Source organism: Crassostrea angulata, chromosome 10 (genome assembly GCF_025612915.1).
Source record: "Crassostrea angulata isolate pt1a10 chromosome 10, ASM2561291v2, whole genome shotgun sequence".
NCBI classification, from domain to species: Eukaryota; Metazoa; Mollusca; class Bivalvia; order Ostreida; family Ostreidae; genus Magallana; species Magallana angulata.
Window position 1 is genome coordinate 24657870 of NC_069120.1, and position 17554 is coordinate 24675423.

Sequence of the window (17554 nt, forward strand, 5' to 3'; positions counted from 1 at the left end):
TCACCAGGATATGAGGTTGGTTGGTATGTGATCAAATCTACTGAGAAGCCCTTCAGACCTCACAGGATTTGATCACGTGACCAACCAACTTCATATCCCTGTGAACTTTTTAAATTGCTGTTTATTTCTTAAATGAATACTGGAGCTTCATCCACAATGCATACAACAGTCAATGACAATGAAATTGACATGTACATGTATTTTTATTTGAAATATAGGACCAAATTCAATAGATACAGATTTTTTTGTATATTTAAAACTGACTTGAACACTTATGCTTTATAAACTGCAAAGCGTTTTATAATTAAGAGTAAACTGTTCCATCCCAGTTTATTTGGGTATAAATTCTGTAAGTATTTATTAAGATTAAGTCAATGAAGCGATCATCTTAACAAATCTTTAATAAAAAATTATGAGTTATTTTTTTCCATACCATTGCTAACATGAGCAGCCTGCATGGCTACTTTCCTGTCCTTGGTCCCTACTTCCAGACATCTCAAGTCTCCCATTTTCCCTTTTTTGTGATACAGCACTCCTTTTTGAATCACAAAGTTTTTTGCAATGCTAGTAACTGTGTCTTTCTGGGACTGAGGAGTGGTCGAGGGAAACGTCTGCTTCTGAAGGTAGTTCAGCAGCAGACTGTAGTTATCTTCAGCCATCTTTAGAACTGGGTCCTGTAAATAGAGCGTTTTTAAAACTTACAGGTAAACAAGAGATGTTTGTGAAACACTTATGCCCCCCTACCTGGGAAACATTCATAAAGAAAATGAACGTAAACTGTAAATTTATATTTGTAATTTTTCTTAGTCCAAGGGCCATAACTCTGTTGAAAATGGCTAAATTGTACCCAATATCAAATTGACCTAGATATTATCATAATAAACCTGTATACCAAATTTCATTTCAATATATTCATTCCCTGCGAAGAAAATGAGCGGAAACTGCAAATAACTGGAATTTTTCTACGTCCAAGGACCATAACTCTGTCAAAAATGGCTCGATCGTACCCAATATCGAACTTGACCTAGATATTATCCTAATAAACCTGTATACCAAATTTCATTTCAATATGTTCATCCTCTGCTAAGAAAATGAACGGAAACTGATGGTGGACCGACCGACAGACAGCAGCAAAGCAATATGCCTCCCTTCTTCGAAGGGGGGCATAATATAAAATATACAAAAACAAAACATGATGAGAAAACCTATTTCTCCCAAAGTAAATAATATACATTTTTTTTTTACCTTAATTACAAATAACAATAAATGGTAAACATTAAATGTCTAACATTGATTTCTTCAAATTGCAAACCAGCCGAATACCTGTTGTATAAATTCTGTTACTGTATGATATTCAATAAGAAAAAGAAATGTTATATATTTTTGATTACATCTTTGAAGGACTGCTTGCTAATGGGTTCCGATTTCCTTTCACCAAGAGTGCAGTGAGGACAAGCAGCTGCAAATGCTGTGCAGTCCACAGATATACCTTTCCAAGCAATCTTTTTATCTGTCATCCATTGTGCCATGTTGTTCTTATTTATGTGTTTACCTAAAAAAAGACATTTTTCCCATCATCTAATTACTATGATATAGCAAAGCATTGTTTTAATTTTTGCTTCTTAGTTTCTGATGTTTGTGCTTTTCAAGCTTTATTACCAGTAAACTTTTTTATTGTGCACATTTAGGTAACTCTCTCTCTTTTCTTATCTGTATAAAAAACTAAGAATAACTCTTAGTGTTCATTACGTTCTTTAAAGTATGAGAATTTTAAAAGAAAAAGATTTTCAGCTTCCGTTAATTCTTAAATACCGACATGAACTTGCAACAAAATCATTTTAACCTTTCTGTGACATGTGGGCCGAGGCCAAATAGTACAGTCTCTCTTTCCATGTCATTGGAACATAGCGTAGTTCTCCGTCTGTTGTATAGAACAGCTTGTCCTCAAACACTGTGTAGCTAACAGCAGACTTCCGTAAAACTCTCTTGTAATTGTCTGGGCAGCCTGGCAGGTAGGACTTGTGTTTCTTGTACTGGAAGATGGCCTGATAATACGCATCCAGCTCCTGAAAAATTACATTGAAACTCCTTTATTCCATTTCTGCACAATATCATAAAGATGCTACGAATATTTGTACAATACTTTAGTCACTTCAAGTCTAGGATGTACTAGTAAACTACGATACTGTTTAAATTTTCAACCCCAAGTAGAACAGCTCCTTAATATTCTACAAAACAGTATAATGGTGCACGAGTATTTTTACATATATATCTTACAACTCCAAATAATGCATCTCCTTGACACTTTACAGAACAGTACTGTGTTTCAGGAAATTCTACAGAATCTAATTCTTCAAATTCAAAATCAGCGTCAGAAGGATTCAAAATAGTACCGTAGACAGGGTTATTTTCGCCCTTCATCATTTGCAAAGGGTTTCTCCCCTATTTACATTCACCCAAACAAAGTTGTGGTGAAAGAGAGATATTTTGAGACAATGGAATTCCCCAGGCCTAAATTTGCCTGCTGACGATGAGGGCGAAAAAAGCAAAATAAAACGGGGCAAATATTTCAGTGTTTACAGAGTATCCATTAACAAAATGATTCAGGAGTTTGTACCAAATCTCCAACAACTGTCTAGTCCTTTGGCCAAAAAATTTAATGTATTGGTCATTAAGAACAGCAACATTAGGCCAAATACTGATGTATAAACTAATAAACATTTATGTGCCCCATCCGAATGAAACCGACAATTTGCAGACAGTGGGAATTCTACAAGCAGGTTTACCATAAACTGACTTTACTGAACATTTTAAGGTGCACAACATTTTGACTATTCATTAAGGTGGAAAATTTTTCTGGCAACTTCAGTTTGATTCATATTGAAAGATATGCGAATCTGGAATGGATTATTGCAGAATACTGTTAAAATGATATCCTTTTGGTTTAAAGTGGTATTCATATTGAAAATTTGTAAAATATTTCATCAAGTGCAAAAATTATAATTTGGCCAAAATAAAATTGTTTGTTTGGAATTGCCTCCAACCTCATTGAAATACCCCCCCCCCCCTATAAAAAAAAACATACAATGTTTACACACAAGTTCATTTGTCAAAGTAGCATCTAATTTCTACTATTTATGGAGATTTTTGTTTTTGACCTGAATTAGCTAAACTTCCAGTTTGGAAAAAAATTCCCCTCCCTCCTGGTTCTGGAAACTCCCAGGTAGCAATTCCAAACCAACCTTTTTTTAAAGGATGACCTTAGTACATTGACCTGTATCTGTTTATTACCTCAAATAGTTACATACAAAATAAAATGTTAGAACTTCTTTGTATTTTCTAAGGATTCATATTGGGTATGAACAATCCCTCTTCAATAGAATGGCATTATCCTCCAATAGCTATACTCTCACTTAATTAATGTACGGTAACCATATTCTTGGAACATTAAATTAATTCCATACTGTGAAATCATTAAAATTAGTGGGGGTTAATTTTCCTGGACAGCTGAAATTTTGTAGGTTCATGGGGGAAGTAATTTCATGTATTTTCTTATACCTACAAGAAAAGGAATTAAGACTTTATAACTCTAATGTAATACCGTAATCTGTGAATGATGTTAATTCGTGGTTGAGAGGTACCCATGAATTCCACGAAAATTGAGCCACCATGAAATCTAATGATTCCACAGTATATAGATTTATTTCTCTATGGTAGTTTCTCTGAAGTTATAAAAAATTACATAGTCAAACTCAGTATCCAGGTTTCAAATTTCTAAGGTGCCAGGTAAAACTATCTTTAGAAAAGGGTACCTCCTGTTCCAACACAGGAGTAGGCAACATAATGAGAAGGATAATAACTGTGTATGTATTCTGTCAATAAACGATTTCCTCAAACACACATTTCCAAAATCGGGTTAAGATTAGGTCTAATTTATGAATGAAAACAAAAATCAGATCATTTTTTAATGTGTAAAACATACAGTTGATTGTACCAAGTAAAAGGCTGTAAACTCTTGTACAATGTTCCTCAAAGAGGGCTTTCTTCAATTAATTCTTAAATTTACAATTAATTTACAACATGATTCACTAACACACTACAATGAGTACATAAAATGGTGTCTACAGTTGATACTGTATGTACAGGTATTAAAATGGTTTTGTACATTTATTTCATTAATTGGTTATTAAAATAATAAAAATGATGCCATAATCTAATAGTAAATGTATCCTCAGTGCCGCAATAAAAATGAATAAATGGTGGCACAATAAGCTTGTAGTGGTATATCCATTTACAAATTGCATGACCATTGATACATGTCTGTGCAAAAAATATTTACACATTATCTAAGGCCAGCATTAATAATTTATATGTTTGATGTGTACTTTGACCTAAATTTTCCATGATGGGTAGTTTAGGTATGTAGGTAGCCTTTTTTCTTAAATTTTCTTGCACAATGATAATCTGATAATCATACAAATTTTTGGAGGGTAGAGGCAATTGTAATGGGTTGGTCGGAGTACATCAAACAAAACAATTTTTATTTTGGCCTAATCATCTTACTATTAAATGTGAACCCACTGGTAGTGGAAATATAGGTATACACTTAATTTGACGTAATCACAAATTAACTTGCAGACTTGATCTGCATGAATTGAAGCAAATAGAATGAAACTATTTAAATAATGCAAACACATTGCATCCCGATACAACTTAAAAACTGCTGCATATAGTGTACTCAGTAAAACTGTGTTTCAGAGTAACATAGACCAAACAAACTCTACAAAAGAGGATTACACAGATGGTTTTATATTACCAAAACTTGAGAGAAAATATACATCCTCTTAACATTGCACATATAGTTAAAGTAAAATCATATAAGATTTCTCAAATACATGTATTGCTAAAAAGTGGAAGATAGCAAGTTGATGTTTGTGTAATTTTTCCTTGAATAGAAAAAAAAGTTGTAAAAATAATGCCAAAAATAATAATAAAAAAAAAAAAACACTTCCAAATTTAAAATTTTCTAAACTATTGAAATTGAAAAATTCAATCCCAGTACAAAGGTTTTAAATTCTTCATATATTGTATATGTACATATTTTCTGTTCATTTAAGGAGCTCCATTTTAGGACTAAGAGTTCACAGAAGTCTCCATTTCGTTTGGGTTTTCAACAGGCAGATTCATTTGTGACGAGTCTGATAGTTGCATCAAGTTTTCAACGTTTTCCGAAGCTTCTGTGGTGTATGATGAATGCTGCCCCTTTGGCTGTTCCCCAGTTTGTAACGAATCCACCACCATCGTGTAATCTGTGCCATCACTGTCCCCCAACTGTGATGGATAGGAGTTTGAGGCGGGATCAGGGTTAGCAGGTGAGATAATATCTGGGTCGGTGGTCACTGTGTCATACTCTACAGCTTCCTGCACCTGGGTTGTCAGCTCTGATGTAAACTGTACGTCCTCTTGGACAGGGTCAGCTGTTGCTTCTGAGAAGGAATCTCCCCCACTTTCTATACCATCAGCCTCAGTAATGTCTGAACTCTGTACAGCATGCAAGCCAGCATTTGGTACAACCTCTGCAGCTGGTTGAACTGGATCGTTTATTTCCTTTACTATTACGTTATAAGCAGTAACATCTAGGTTTTTACTATCATCGTCCGTTGTTGCAATACTGTAGACCTGGGAAGAATGTTCTTCGGTGACAATTCCATAAGACCCACTTTCAACTTTCTGCAGCAAAGAAGATGGCATTGCGCTGCAAGAGTCGGGCAAAACTTTTTGCATGTAAGAAGCCAAGTCACGACTTCCTGACGGAACTTTCTGCATACTGGTAACTACTGGCACTGGTTGTTGAACTGTGTAGGTCAAGGGTACAGAGCTCTGTCCTTGACCTGCTGTCATGACGATGGATTGTGGCTTCTGTACAGCGACTTGAACTTGTTCAGAAGTTGCTGCTACGTAAGTGCTGGGGAGAAGGCTGGTGGCCTTGGCTCGGCTTGGATCGGAGGTCATCACTGTGTATATGTTTGGGAGCACTGTTGCTGTGGATTTGGGCTGTGCGCCTCTTTCAGCAGTGATCACTCTATAAGTGGGAACACTGGATGGTGTGGATTTGAGGTGTACCTGATCAGATATGATGCGGTATGTAGCAGGTACATTAGAGATAGCAACGGCTGGAGATATTTGTTCACTATGAGATACTGGCACTGGTTTCTTTGCAACTTGAACATTTTCTGAATTTGAAATGCCCCCAGTTTGTGGTTTTTCTGTCTGGTATGTATTAGCTGCTTGGTTCATAACAATATTTCTAGCAGGTTTTCCAGATTCATGAAGCGCTATCCATATATTCCCACTATTGATATCTTGTCCTTTGGAATTTTCATTTGAAACAAGAGCAAATTCTTGAACCCCAGTTGAAGTTGGTTTTGTTGAAGCAGGCTGGTGAATAACCTGGATATTTGCATTCTTGCTTACAGTGGTTATTTCTCTCGACAACTGGTTACTGCTGCTGGACACAACTGGTTTCTGAGGTGAAGTGGTCTCTGCTGCCTCCATGGCATCAGTCCCCACACTCTGTTTTCCTGGAATATCACCATTGCCACAATACCCAGAAGATATCCTCCTCTCCACTTGCAGTTTAATAGCTTCAACTATCTGGTTTAGGCTGTTGTTTTGAGTGTCATCCATTCCTGGTACAACAACTCCAGATTCAAACAAGTTACCAGCACTTGCAGTTTTCTGGTTTTCCGGTACACTCCCAGTTTGATCGGAGCTTTCTTTATCTGCCGACAATTCAGGTGACTTAACATCCTCTCCCTCTGCTTTAGCAACATGAACTGTTCTTATATGACGGTTCAAATTGGTACTGAATGAGAATTTTATTCCACAAATGTGACACGGAAACTTGCCATCAAAATGTGTGGCTTCATGATGCTGGAATGAATTTTTGCTTGAAAAGCCTTTACCACACTGATTACAAGTGTATGCTCTTGACATTCGACAGGATTCTCTGTGAGCCATAAATGTGTCTTTATTTGGGAATATGTACCGACAATGGGGACATTTAATATCAGATCCTTCAGTGTGTGAAGCCAAATGTTTGTTAAAGCTTGAACTAGACCCAGATGATTTCCCACAAATAGGACAAGGGTATTTCTGCTCGTGCTCCTGTGCTATGTGAAACTTGAGTCCAGACTTTGAAGTATAGTTTCTGTTGCATTTCTCACAATTGTAGCCATCATGTGCGGTTGAAATGTGCTCTTTTAGTTCAATCTTGTTTCCAAACATTTCCCCACAAGCTTTGCACTCACAACCTTTACTGTGGACTTGTTTTATGTGTCTTGCTAAATGATGTTTCCTCTTGATGCATATGCCACACTCGGGACAAATGTTTATCATGGACTCGTGTGCTTCATGCATTTCGCGAATATGGCGCCTAAGTACATCAGAACGCGAAAACTCTTTCCCACATCCATTACAAATGTGCTTCTTTGGTGTTGGAGGTGTTAACTTCATGATCAAAGGAGCTTTGGGATCCGATGGTTCCCCATCCTGAAAAAATCAAGATGGGAGATGCATCAGAATATTAATATAATTCTAAATTTCATGATAATTTTTCGTCTAGTTTTAATTACAATTTCTGATTGGTAATCAATAAAGGAATGTTTTATCTTCTTAAAATCAGATGCATATCCCATCTGGATTTTTTCCTCAAAAGACAAGCAAAAAATACAGCTGCTCTTCTTTTACACATATCAAAAAATCACTGAAATGTCTTACAGAAAAAGTAAGTCAATGCATCTGAATTATATTTTCCTTACATTCACTCTCTGACTCTTCCAAACCCATTTTATTACACTTCACTCTTTCCAATTCTTCCACTCCCTTATTACTTTCCCTCCCCTTTCCTTCCTCAACATCACTTTTTCTTACCTGCTCTGTATTGACTTTGACCATCTTGTTACTGGGAGAGTAGTCTTTGTCATCTGGGTCCTGCTTTGGAGGGTGATCCTCGTCATCTTCATCATCTTCTGCATTAATGAGGCGTGTGATGCGACTGATGTTGCGTTTTCTTTTTCGCCCAGTGGTTCTTGGGGTCACATCTGTAGCAGGTGGAGGCATGTCCTCCTCAGCCTCTTTATCAGAATCTTGTTCCTCTGGCGGGGGTGGAGGAGGGGCAGGATTTTTCTTCTTTCTCCCTCTTTTACCTGGTGTCTTCACAGTTTCACTTGAGTTTAATGAAGGAATTACACAGAATGGTTGAGAGCAGGAATTCCATGCTTGAATGTTTTTCCCATAGGATGAATAAACTGACTGAAACTTGTCTGACAATGCTGTCATATCCTCCAAACTCAGGTGTGGCTCAGCTGAAGGAAAGTTATCACCTTCTCCCTTGTGCATACTAGATGGCAAATTTAGTTCTCTGTTAAGAAGAAAAATTAAAATCCTATGAACTTTAAATCAAAAGTCTTTTCTTTTTGCATGCAAGACGGTGAACTGGAAATCGCTGTTTAGAAAAATAAATTAGGTCAACAAAAAATTACTCTATTTTCTCAGGCCAGAATTTTGAGATGTAACACTGCATGCAGTTTTGAAAAGGAGGAAAACTCAATTGGAATATTTTTTTGTCTTAGAATTGAACAAAAGAGTTATTCCCCTTTTTATAAGAGTAACTTATATTTCTTCATCAAGGCAGTGCCTGAGAAAATAATCGTTGAGTTTTATGTCTAAAATTTACCTTTCAATTGACCATAGTTGTTCAAGTTGATGTAAAATTTAATAACCAATGTAAATTAAATCTACATGTATTAGCTCTTCAGAGTATATATTTACCTTCCGTAGGTAATATAAGCTGGTGTATACTCGGAACGCTCTGGTCTTGACACTCGATGTGGTAACAAAGCAAATTCCAAACAGTGCGGCCAGTGTGCATTATTCTTGGTAAATGAATCCAAGTTATCTCCCATCTCCTTCCAAATTTTTTCTACAATTATATTCATTAATCATGTTTATAAATACTTGAATAAATAATATGACACACAGGTTAATCAAGGATGCAGTTGGAAAAGTACACAAAAAGGAGGGATAATTCATGCATATGAAAAGTTTCCCCAATTCACCTGAGAGAGCTGAAGAAAACTGATTTATGTTAATGTCAATTCCCGACTTCTCAAGTGATTTCTGTAAAGGTGTGAGGTCCTCTTTAGCACAGTTTGTTGACTCCCTGATCATCAGCGTCTTCATACAACCAAACCTGCACAAATCAACCAAAAAATCTTAATCAACCACCACAGTTCAACAAGGTTTTAGAAGGTATAACTTAATTGACAGTTTAATTAAAATCATGCTCTTGAAATGTCAAAATATTCATTAACATACGTCTTAATATATAAAGCACAAAATTTTTTGATATGTGAACACATTATACAGCAAAAAAATACTTGTGTCCAAGTCAAGTATGATTCTTTTAGATATTTATTAATCAGATGCTTAAATCAATTTAATATCTGTTTCCATATGAAAGCCTCGTAGTTACCTGCAAATCAGGTTCAACAAAAGATGTGTAACAACTGATGGGGATACAGAATCCACAACAAAAGCTTCAGGCCAGTTGGAGAACAGATCCAGAAACACAACAATGTAATGTTTACTGTCTATACAGTCGTAAGGACCCATCACATTTAATTCCACCTATGAAAACAAAATCAAAAGAAATCAGTTTGTTCAATACACAAGTTGTCAAATTCCTTACATGTAAAACAAACAATTTTGACATCGTTGTTTCTAGTTTTTATCATAACAATGAAGTCATAGAAACTTACAATGTCCCAGAAATGTAGTGCCTCTTGCGAACGTGCAGGCCATTCTGATTTGATAAGTTTGCCATCCTCAGAAAAGGATGCATTTGAGTCGTTGTCATCCATATCATCCAAATCTGATACTGCTGATGTGCTTCCATCAGACAATCCTTCCAGTTTAAAACGTGAGCGACAAGAGGAACAATTCAAAAGATACTCTCTGACTTTGTTATTCATTCCAACAAAGTAGTATTTTTCAGTCAAGGCACTTAATACTTTTTCCCTTCCTAAGTGATTGCCTGAAAAATCAAAACATTAGAATAATAAATAATATTTACTGTAACATGAGCAGATGGGGGGGGGGGGGGGTCAGGAGGATCCAGACTCCCACCCTGTAAAATTCAAATTTCTTAAAATTGCATTAAAAAATTAACAAAAAAAATAAAATGCCTCAGACACCCCCTGGCAAACTCATTGCCGGAACACCCCCCCCCCCCCCAAAAAAAAACAAACATTTTCTCGTAATGAGCAATGCGTAATAATTTCTATAATAAATCATATTTAAACACCCCCCCCCCCTAAATATTATCACTATTTTTTTTTTACTGGCGAGTCAAATGAAATTCAATTTAATAACCATAAATTATGTTTTAAATTAATTTATTTCAAATAATTTGACTTCAATTAATTGAATAACAAAATATATACACGAGTCAAAGAAAAATTGCGCGAAATGAATATTCATTGTCCTCATTCCGCCCTTCATGATCCGCCATGTTTTAAAAGGTTTGCAACTCGTGTTAACCTACCTTTCTCATCCACATGCAACTCGCTGATGACTGCATTCCTTTTAGCATTGTCTGTTAGAACAAGTCTCTCTCTCTGAACATCTTTACCAAACCTGTCCTTTGTAGTAGAGACATGAAACACTTCACTGCCTTTCAACTTGAACATTTTGGATCGTTTTCGCAGGTTCCTCCTCGCATTCTCGTTTGCGCCATCGGGATATTTTCCTTCAGTCATGTAAACATAAATGTCGTATGTCGTGTCGGTCCGAGGACCTGTCTGAGATCTTCTTCTCATCGTCGACATGCTGGAAGTAGCTAAACTAATCTTTCACCTTCCAAATTAATGAAATGTGTTATGTGATCTAAATATTTTCCCAACCGCCATTTTGAGACGCGCATTACCATCAAAATGCCCGGATCAACTTAGATCCGCCTAGTCATTTCCGGAAATTGGATTTTTGATTGGCGCCAAATACAAAATTGTTCTGATGAGAATAAAAACGAATCGGACACATGGCTAGCGAAGATGAATAAAGATTTGCGTAAAAAAACCACTTTAAATTATATTTCTACAAGTAATTAAAAAAGGATATTTATAAAATATTTGTATTTGTATTGTATTTGTATGAAAGTGTGTTGGTTTCCAGGTACCTGGGTTATTTGACTATATATACATTAAATCGTTTGTACAATCTACACAAAAGAAACGTTTGTTTTTAAAGACATGTTTTTACAGTCAGTCGTTCGTGCGATTTAGAAAATCAATTGAAATTTTATTCATGAAAATCATTTCCAGACTTGTAAATGTTTGGTTACAACTGGTTGGTCGGTTCTGGAGAATGAAACTTAAATGAGTTAAATCCTTTTCAATCATTTCCGACTATATATATTATATAATTATTTAATGCTTGAGCAGTCGATAGACCCGAATATTTTTCCCTTGGTGCAGGGAACAGCTCAGTATGATCTATTGCCCGAGGCCAACGGCACCAAGGGAAAAAATTCGGGTCTATGGACTGTTAAGGCATTAAATAATTGTTTTTATTACCTAATTCCGTTTTAAGCATTTTGTGTTCACAATTATAAATTACAGAAGTTTTTCATACCATGACGATAAATTTTAAGAACAATAGTAAAAAAAAAAACACCATAAGAGAGTTATCTTTTAATCTTGTATCAATTTTACTTTTTCTAAAATAAGTTGCCGGATACGTTGCCGGTCCAATAGAATGCAGTCTACTGACCGGCGGTCCAATAGATCACAGCCTATTGACCTGCAATCTAATAAATTGCAGTCTATTGACCGGCAGTTCAATAGATCACTTTCAAATCTGAATCCACATACAAAATAGACGAAAATATTTAATTTGTAATAACACAACAAAATCCCTTTGATTAGGTAATAAAGCTATTTATTTCCAGTGGATGCAGGCTAGCTGGTGTTTATTTAAAATTCGAGCAAACAATTTAAAACTGGAAATATTTAGTGAGTATACGTTGCAGTGTAGGTCTGCTATACTGTTGTGTGATGCGTCTCGTGTTGGTATCTTCTCACCAGCCCCACCTATGGAACGCCATGGCTGCCTTATGTTAGATGATTTTATTATATGCTGTGGGTCTATTATTATATGCTGTGGTTCTATAATTATATGCTGTGGGTCTATTATTATATGCTGTGGGTCTATTATTATATGCTGTGGGTCTATTATTATATGCTGTGGTTCTATAATTATATGCTGTGGGTCTATTATTATATGCTGTGGTTTTATAATTATATGCTGTGGTTCTATAATTATATGCTGTGGTTCTATTATTATATGCTGTGGTTCTATAATTATATGCTGTGGGTCTATTATTATATGCTGTGGATCTATTATTATATGCTGTGGGTTCAATTATATGCTGTGGGTTCATAATTACATGCTGTGGGTCTATTATTATATGTTGTGGGTCTATTATTATATGCTGTGGGTTCATAATTATATGCTGTGGTTTCATTATTATATGCTGTGGTTTCATAATTATATGCTGTGGGTTCATTATTATATGCTGTGGTTTCATTATTATATGCTGTGGTTTCATTATTATATGCTGTGGGTTCATAATTATATGCTGTGGGTTCATTATTATATGCTGTGGGTTCATAATTATATGCTGTGGGTTCATAATTATATATGCTGTCGTTTATTCGAAACTAGCTATTCGAATTCGGATTTCTCGTTTTGGAGTTTACATTTACAAGCCTTTTCAGCTGACACCAAGGACAATGGTCGTGTGACCTTGACTGAGACCCATATGCTAAAAATTGCTTTTCAGAACTTTGTTGTCGCCGGGCGCATAGTGTTTCACAAACACATCTTGTTTCAATTTATCAATATTATACTTTCAGACAAAGCAGAAAATGTGTTTGTGTTTTAAATCTTTTATACAATAAAAAATGATTAAAATACTGAGTATGCAAAATTGATTTCTTGTTTTATTTACTATTATCAACTATAATAATTTAAGCTTTACTATTAATCGTTGATGTTTTAAAAGATTCTTTAAAGGGAGTGTGCTATCAAAATTCAAGTACAAGCTTGAGAATCTATACTGTCATTTGAGAGTACGTTACTGAAAGTCCAAGTAGCTCAAAAAATTCTATGTCTCGGCATCTCTCTTAGCACAGCCGTACGTGTTTGCTCACGAATTCTATCAGGACACATTTTTATAGTGCGTTACCTTTTCTATACATGTACGCAATGTTGAAAACACTATCTTTTATTTGTCTGAGGAACTGAAGTAGAGATGTGCATACTAAATACGAAGTCTCTTTCTCCTATGGTTCAAAAGTTATGGCGAAGGTTAAAGTTGACAACAGACAGACAAACAGGACAAAAACAATATACGATTCGGACGCATAAAAATGTGTCCTGATAGAATTCGTGAGCAAACACGTACGGCTGTGCTAAGAGAGATGCCGAGACATAGAATTTTTTGAGCTACTTGGACTTTCAGTAACGTACTCTCAAATGACAGTATAGATTCTCAAGCTTGTACTTGAATTTTGATAGCACACTCCCTTTAAAGAATCTTTTAAAACATCAACGATTAATAGTAAAGCTTAAATTATTATAGTTGATAATAGTAAATAAAACAAGAAATCAATTTTGCATACTCAGTATTTTAATCATTTTTTATTGTATAAAAGATTTAAAACACAAACACATTTTCTGCTTTGTCTGAAAGTATAATATTGATAAATTGAAACAAGATGTGTTTGTGAAACACTATGCGCCCGGCGACAACAAAGTTCTGAAAAGCAATTTTTAGCATATGGGTCTCAGTCAAGGTCACACGACCATTGTCCTTGGTGTCAGCTGAAAGTGCTTGTAAATGTAAACTCAAAAACGAGAAATCCGAATTCGAATAGCTAGTTTCGATTAAACGACAGCATATATAATTATGAACCCACAGCATATAATTATGAACCCACAGCATATAATAATGAACCCACAGCATATAATTATGAACCCACAGCATATAATTATGAAACCACAGCATATAATAATGAAACCACAGCATATAATTGTGAACCCACAGCATATAATAATGAACCCACAGCATATAATAATGAAACCACAGCATATAATAATGAACCCACAGCATATAATTATGAAACCACAGCATATAATAATGAAACCACAGCATATAATTATGAACCCACAGCATATAATAATAGACCCACAACATATAATAATAGACCCACAGCATATAATTATGAACCCACAGCATATAGTTGAACCCAAAGCATATAATAATAGATCCACAGCATATAATAATAGACCCACAGCATATAATTATAGAACCACAGCATATAATAATAGAACCACAGCATATAATTATAAAACCACAGCATATAATTATAAAACCACAGCATATAATAATAGACCCACAGCATATTATTATAGAACCACAGCATATAATGATAGACCCACAGCATATAATAATAGACCCACAGCATATAATTATAGACCCACAGCATATAATTATAGAACCACAGCATATAATAATAGACCCACAGCATATAATAAAATCATCTAACATAAGGCAGCCATGGCGTTCCATACCCACCGCTGGCTTGCAGTAATGCGAATGAAAGGGAAAGCTGTATGTAAATATTCCCTTTCCACTACGTACATAGCCTATCCACAAGTCCTATGCCGGGCGATGCCTCCACGGGGAAGCAGACGGATACTGGGCACCATACGGCCCAGGCTATTTTCGCAAGGGCGCACGTAAAGATGAGGCTCGACGGCAGCCTTCGCCGGCAACTCATTTAGGTATGAAGACTCTGCATGATCACAAACTGGGATAAGTAGAAGAACCAGCCAATATGTCGGCCCCAGACATATAATGGATTGGAGGTTATACTTGAGGCTGGACTACCTCTTTACATAAAAACCCCCCAGACGATTACGGAAACCGTTACAACAAATAATACCACTGAAGGAAGGGCTAGCGCGAGATTCCTGACGAAGACTATACGAAGACAATACCTTCTTTGGTAATCCGATAGTATGACTGCTATCAGAACATGTTTATTGGTTTTTTTTATTTAACAGGATGTATCCTGACTTTAAGGAAAGCTTATAAGTGCCATGTTGAGATTTTTTTCTTTAACATTCCAACTTTAAAGTTGGAATTTTAAGGCCGTAACTACCATTGAGGCAAGTGAGGCAAATGCCTCACTGAAAATTTTGAGATTTATTTCTTTTTATTATGTTAAAAGGTCTTTGAAGTTTCATTTTTTTTTTATTTGTACTTTGAATTAATGAATTATTTCAAGCATTAGTTCCCATTTCCGGAAATCGAACACTCCACTGTAGGTGTGTTTGTTCATTTCGTCATTTATGCATAGTGTATAATGACGTAATGAAAATATGGATCTGTGGTTGAAAACAGGATCTTGTAGAAAGTCAAGTGATTCTGTTCCAGAAAAAGGTTGGTGTTGATATTTATGATACCAATGAGTCAACGGAAACCTAGATAGATCAACATTTTATACTTAATACATATGTCATTGTGTCCATTAGGTCTAACATATTGCGTAATTGAACTTGGCCTTTAGCCTAGGGGTTTAGTTTTCTCCAGGTGTAAAATACTGATCGTATTTTTTATATTCTCAAGACGTTTGATGAAACTGGACATAGAAAAATTGGTCAGCTACAGTTCGATAACCAGTAATAAAAATTATACATCATGTAAAATTTTTATAACTGGTTATCGAACATCAAATAAAAAACGATACAATTTGAAAAATAAACACAGAAAAACATTAAAGTGTAATCTTTATTTTTACGAAAACCCAGGAGCTTCCGGGGGGGGGGGGCTTCGCCTCCTTGGTCCCCCCACCAGGGCGCTGCCCTGGACCCGCTGGGGTCCGGACCTAGGCGGTCCCCAGACCCCTCGCCTCACTAAAAATATAGGTCTAGTTACGGCCTTGAATTTCCATTTTTGAAATTGATTTTTCCAACATAAGATTTCTTCTTTGATACGTCATCTTTTTTTTCCCAAAGAATTAATAAAAAAAGAAGAGAGTTAACATCTTACCTTCTTTCAGAAGGGACACCTCGCACAATTTCCAAGTTAACGGTATCACTCGGGTACTTTCATTCTACTGCAATGCAAAATTTCTCTAAACTCTTTATTTTTAGCTGACAAGTTAGGAAGAGCGTTTCATACTAGAAATCTTGAATATTTTCATATTATTAAATGAACATCGTTTGAACCCTGAGGTATATTTATTATATACACATCGACAAATTTAATAAAATGCGAATCGAGGATATCTTTGGACAAAGTGTAGCTCCAAAGTATGGACGCGCTTGATTAAGCTAAACTTGGTGTACACCGGTATACACCGGTTTAAAAATTTTGTATTGTATATCAAGTCCACTTCAATGACTGATGTACTAGTGTACATGGTGTAGGGAAGTTAAGAATGAATATGACGGAAAAGGGTGCAGTTTTAACAAAGAATCTGCTGTTCTGCGACAATTAATAGGATTTTTGTGATATAAATGCAATAAAATAAACACACATTTCAAATTTAATGGCTTTCATATACAAACGACAACCTTTATGCGACTTCTAATCCGTAACATTACTTAAAATCATTTTTCAAGTTTCCATCATAACATTCGTCCGCCATATTGGTTTCAGTGCTACACCCAACATCACATGCCCCTGACTCGGTGTAGAAAAGTGTACACCCGGTGTACACCTGAACGCTACACCTTTGCACTTGATTTACAAAAGTGTACACGGTGTACACCTTTTGGTAAAATCAAGCGCGCCCAACATTTCTGTTACCTTTTTTGGGAGTTGATTTTTAATCATCTCCTATGCAGTCACTCGAACAAACCGAAAGTGAAACAGTGTTTGGACCTCAGCACAAATCATTGCTCCTGACAAGACTTAGTTCTTGAAAATAATTGATGAATTCGATGTAATGTATGCTAAAGCATTGTTTTTCAAGGAAACTTAGTTACAAATACCTTAAAAATAGTCAGATTTTAAATGGTACGAACAATTTAAATATTTTTTGTAGTCGTATGTATTCCTACGCCAGAGTTCAATATAGTCTCGTTCAACTCGACGCTCGGCTGTCTCCGTAAACCCTTGTCGGAGATTAACGGTGTCAGCCGAGCGTTTGGTTGAACGAGACTAGAGTTCAATATTGCTTGGATCCATACAATTTTCGAGAAATATTTCTACCACTGAATGGCACTGATATATAGTTTGATTGAATTAATTTTATCTTTAAATATTATTTAACATGATTCATATGGAGGTTTCTCGACATTCTAGTCGAAAAAGTTCAAAAATTGATTTTATAAAAATATGCGTAATTCAAATTAGAAACTACGTATACATGTACTTGTCATGCAAAATAACATATCATAATTGATTTTAAAATAAATAAAC

General features: G+C 35.6%; 1 protein-coding gene across 1 annotated transcript in view; it reads right to left on the reverse strand.

Moving 5' to 3' along the window:
- The window catches only part of LOC128168058 (uncharacterized), a 30237-nt gene extending 19179 nt beyond the window's left edge, over positions 1-11058 (reverse strand). Inside the window, exons 1-10 of the mRNA XM_052834146.1 lie at positions 10607-11058; positions 9822-10096; positions 9536-9690; positions 9120-9253; positions 8833-8983; positions 7933-8422; positions 5146-7551; positions 1844-2066; positions 1392-1552; positions 434-674 (exon numbers count right to left, since the gene is read on the reverse strand). Coding sequence (XP_052690106.1) covers positions 434-674; positions 1392-1552; positions 1844-2066; positions 5146-7551; positions 7933-8422; positions 8833-8983; positions 9120-9253; positions 9536-9690; positions 9822-10096; positions 10607-10889 — 4519 coding nt within the window. The 5' untranslated portion in view covers positions 10890-11058. The remainder of the gene's footprint in view (positions 1-433; positions 675-1391; positions 1553-1843; positions 2067-5145; positions 7552-7932; positions 8423-8832; positions 8984-9119; positions 9254-9535; positions 9691-9821; positions 10097-10606) is intronic.
- Positions 11059-17554: the final 6496 nt, after the last annotated feature.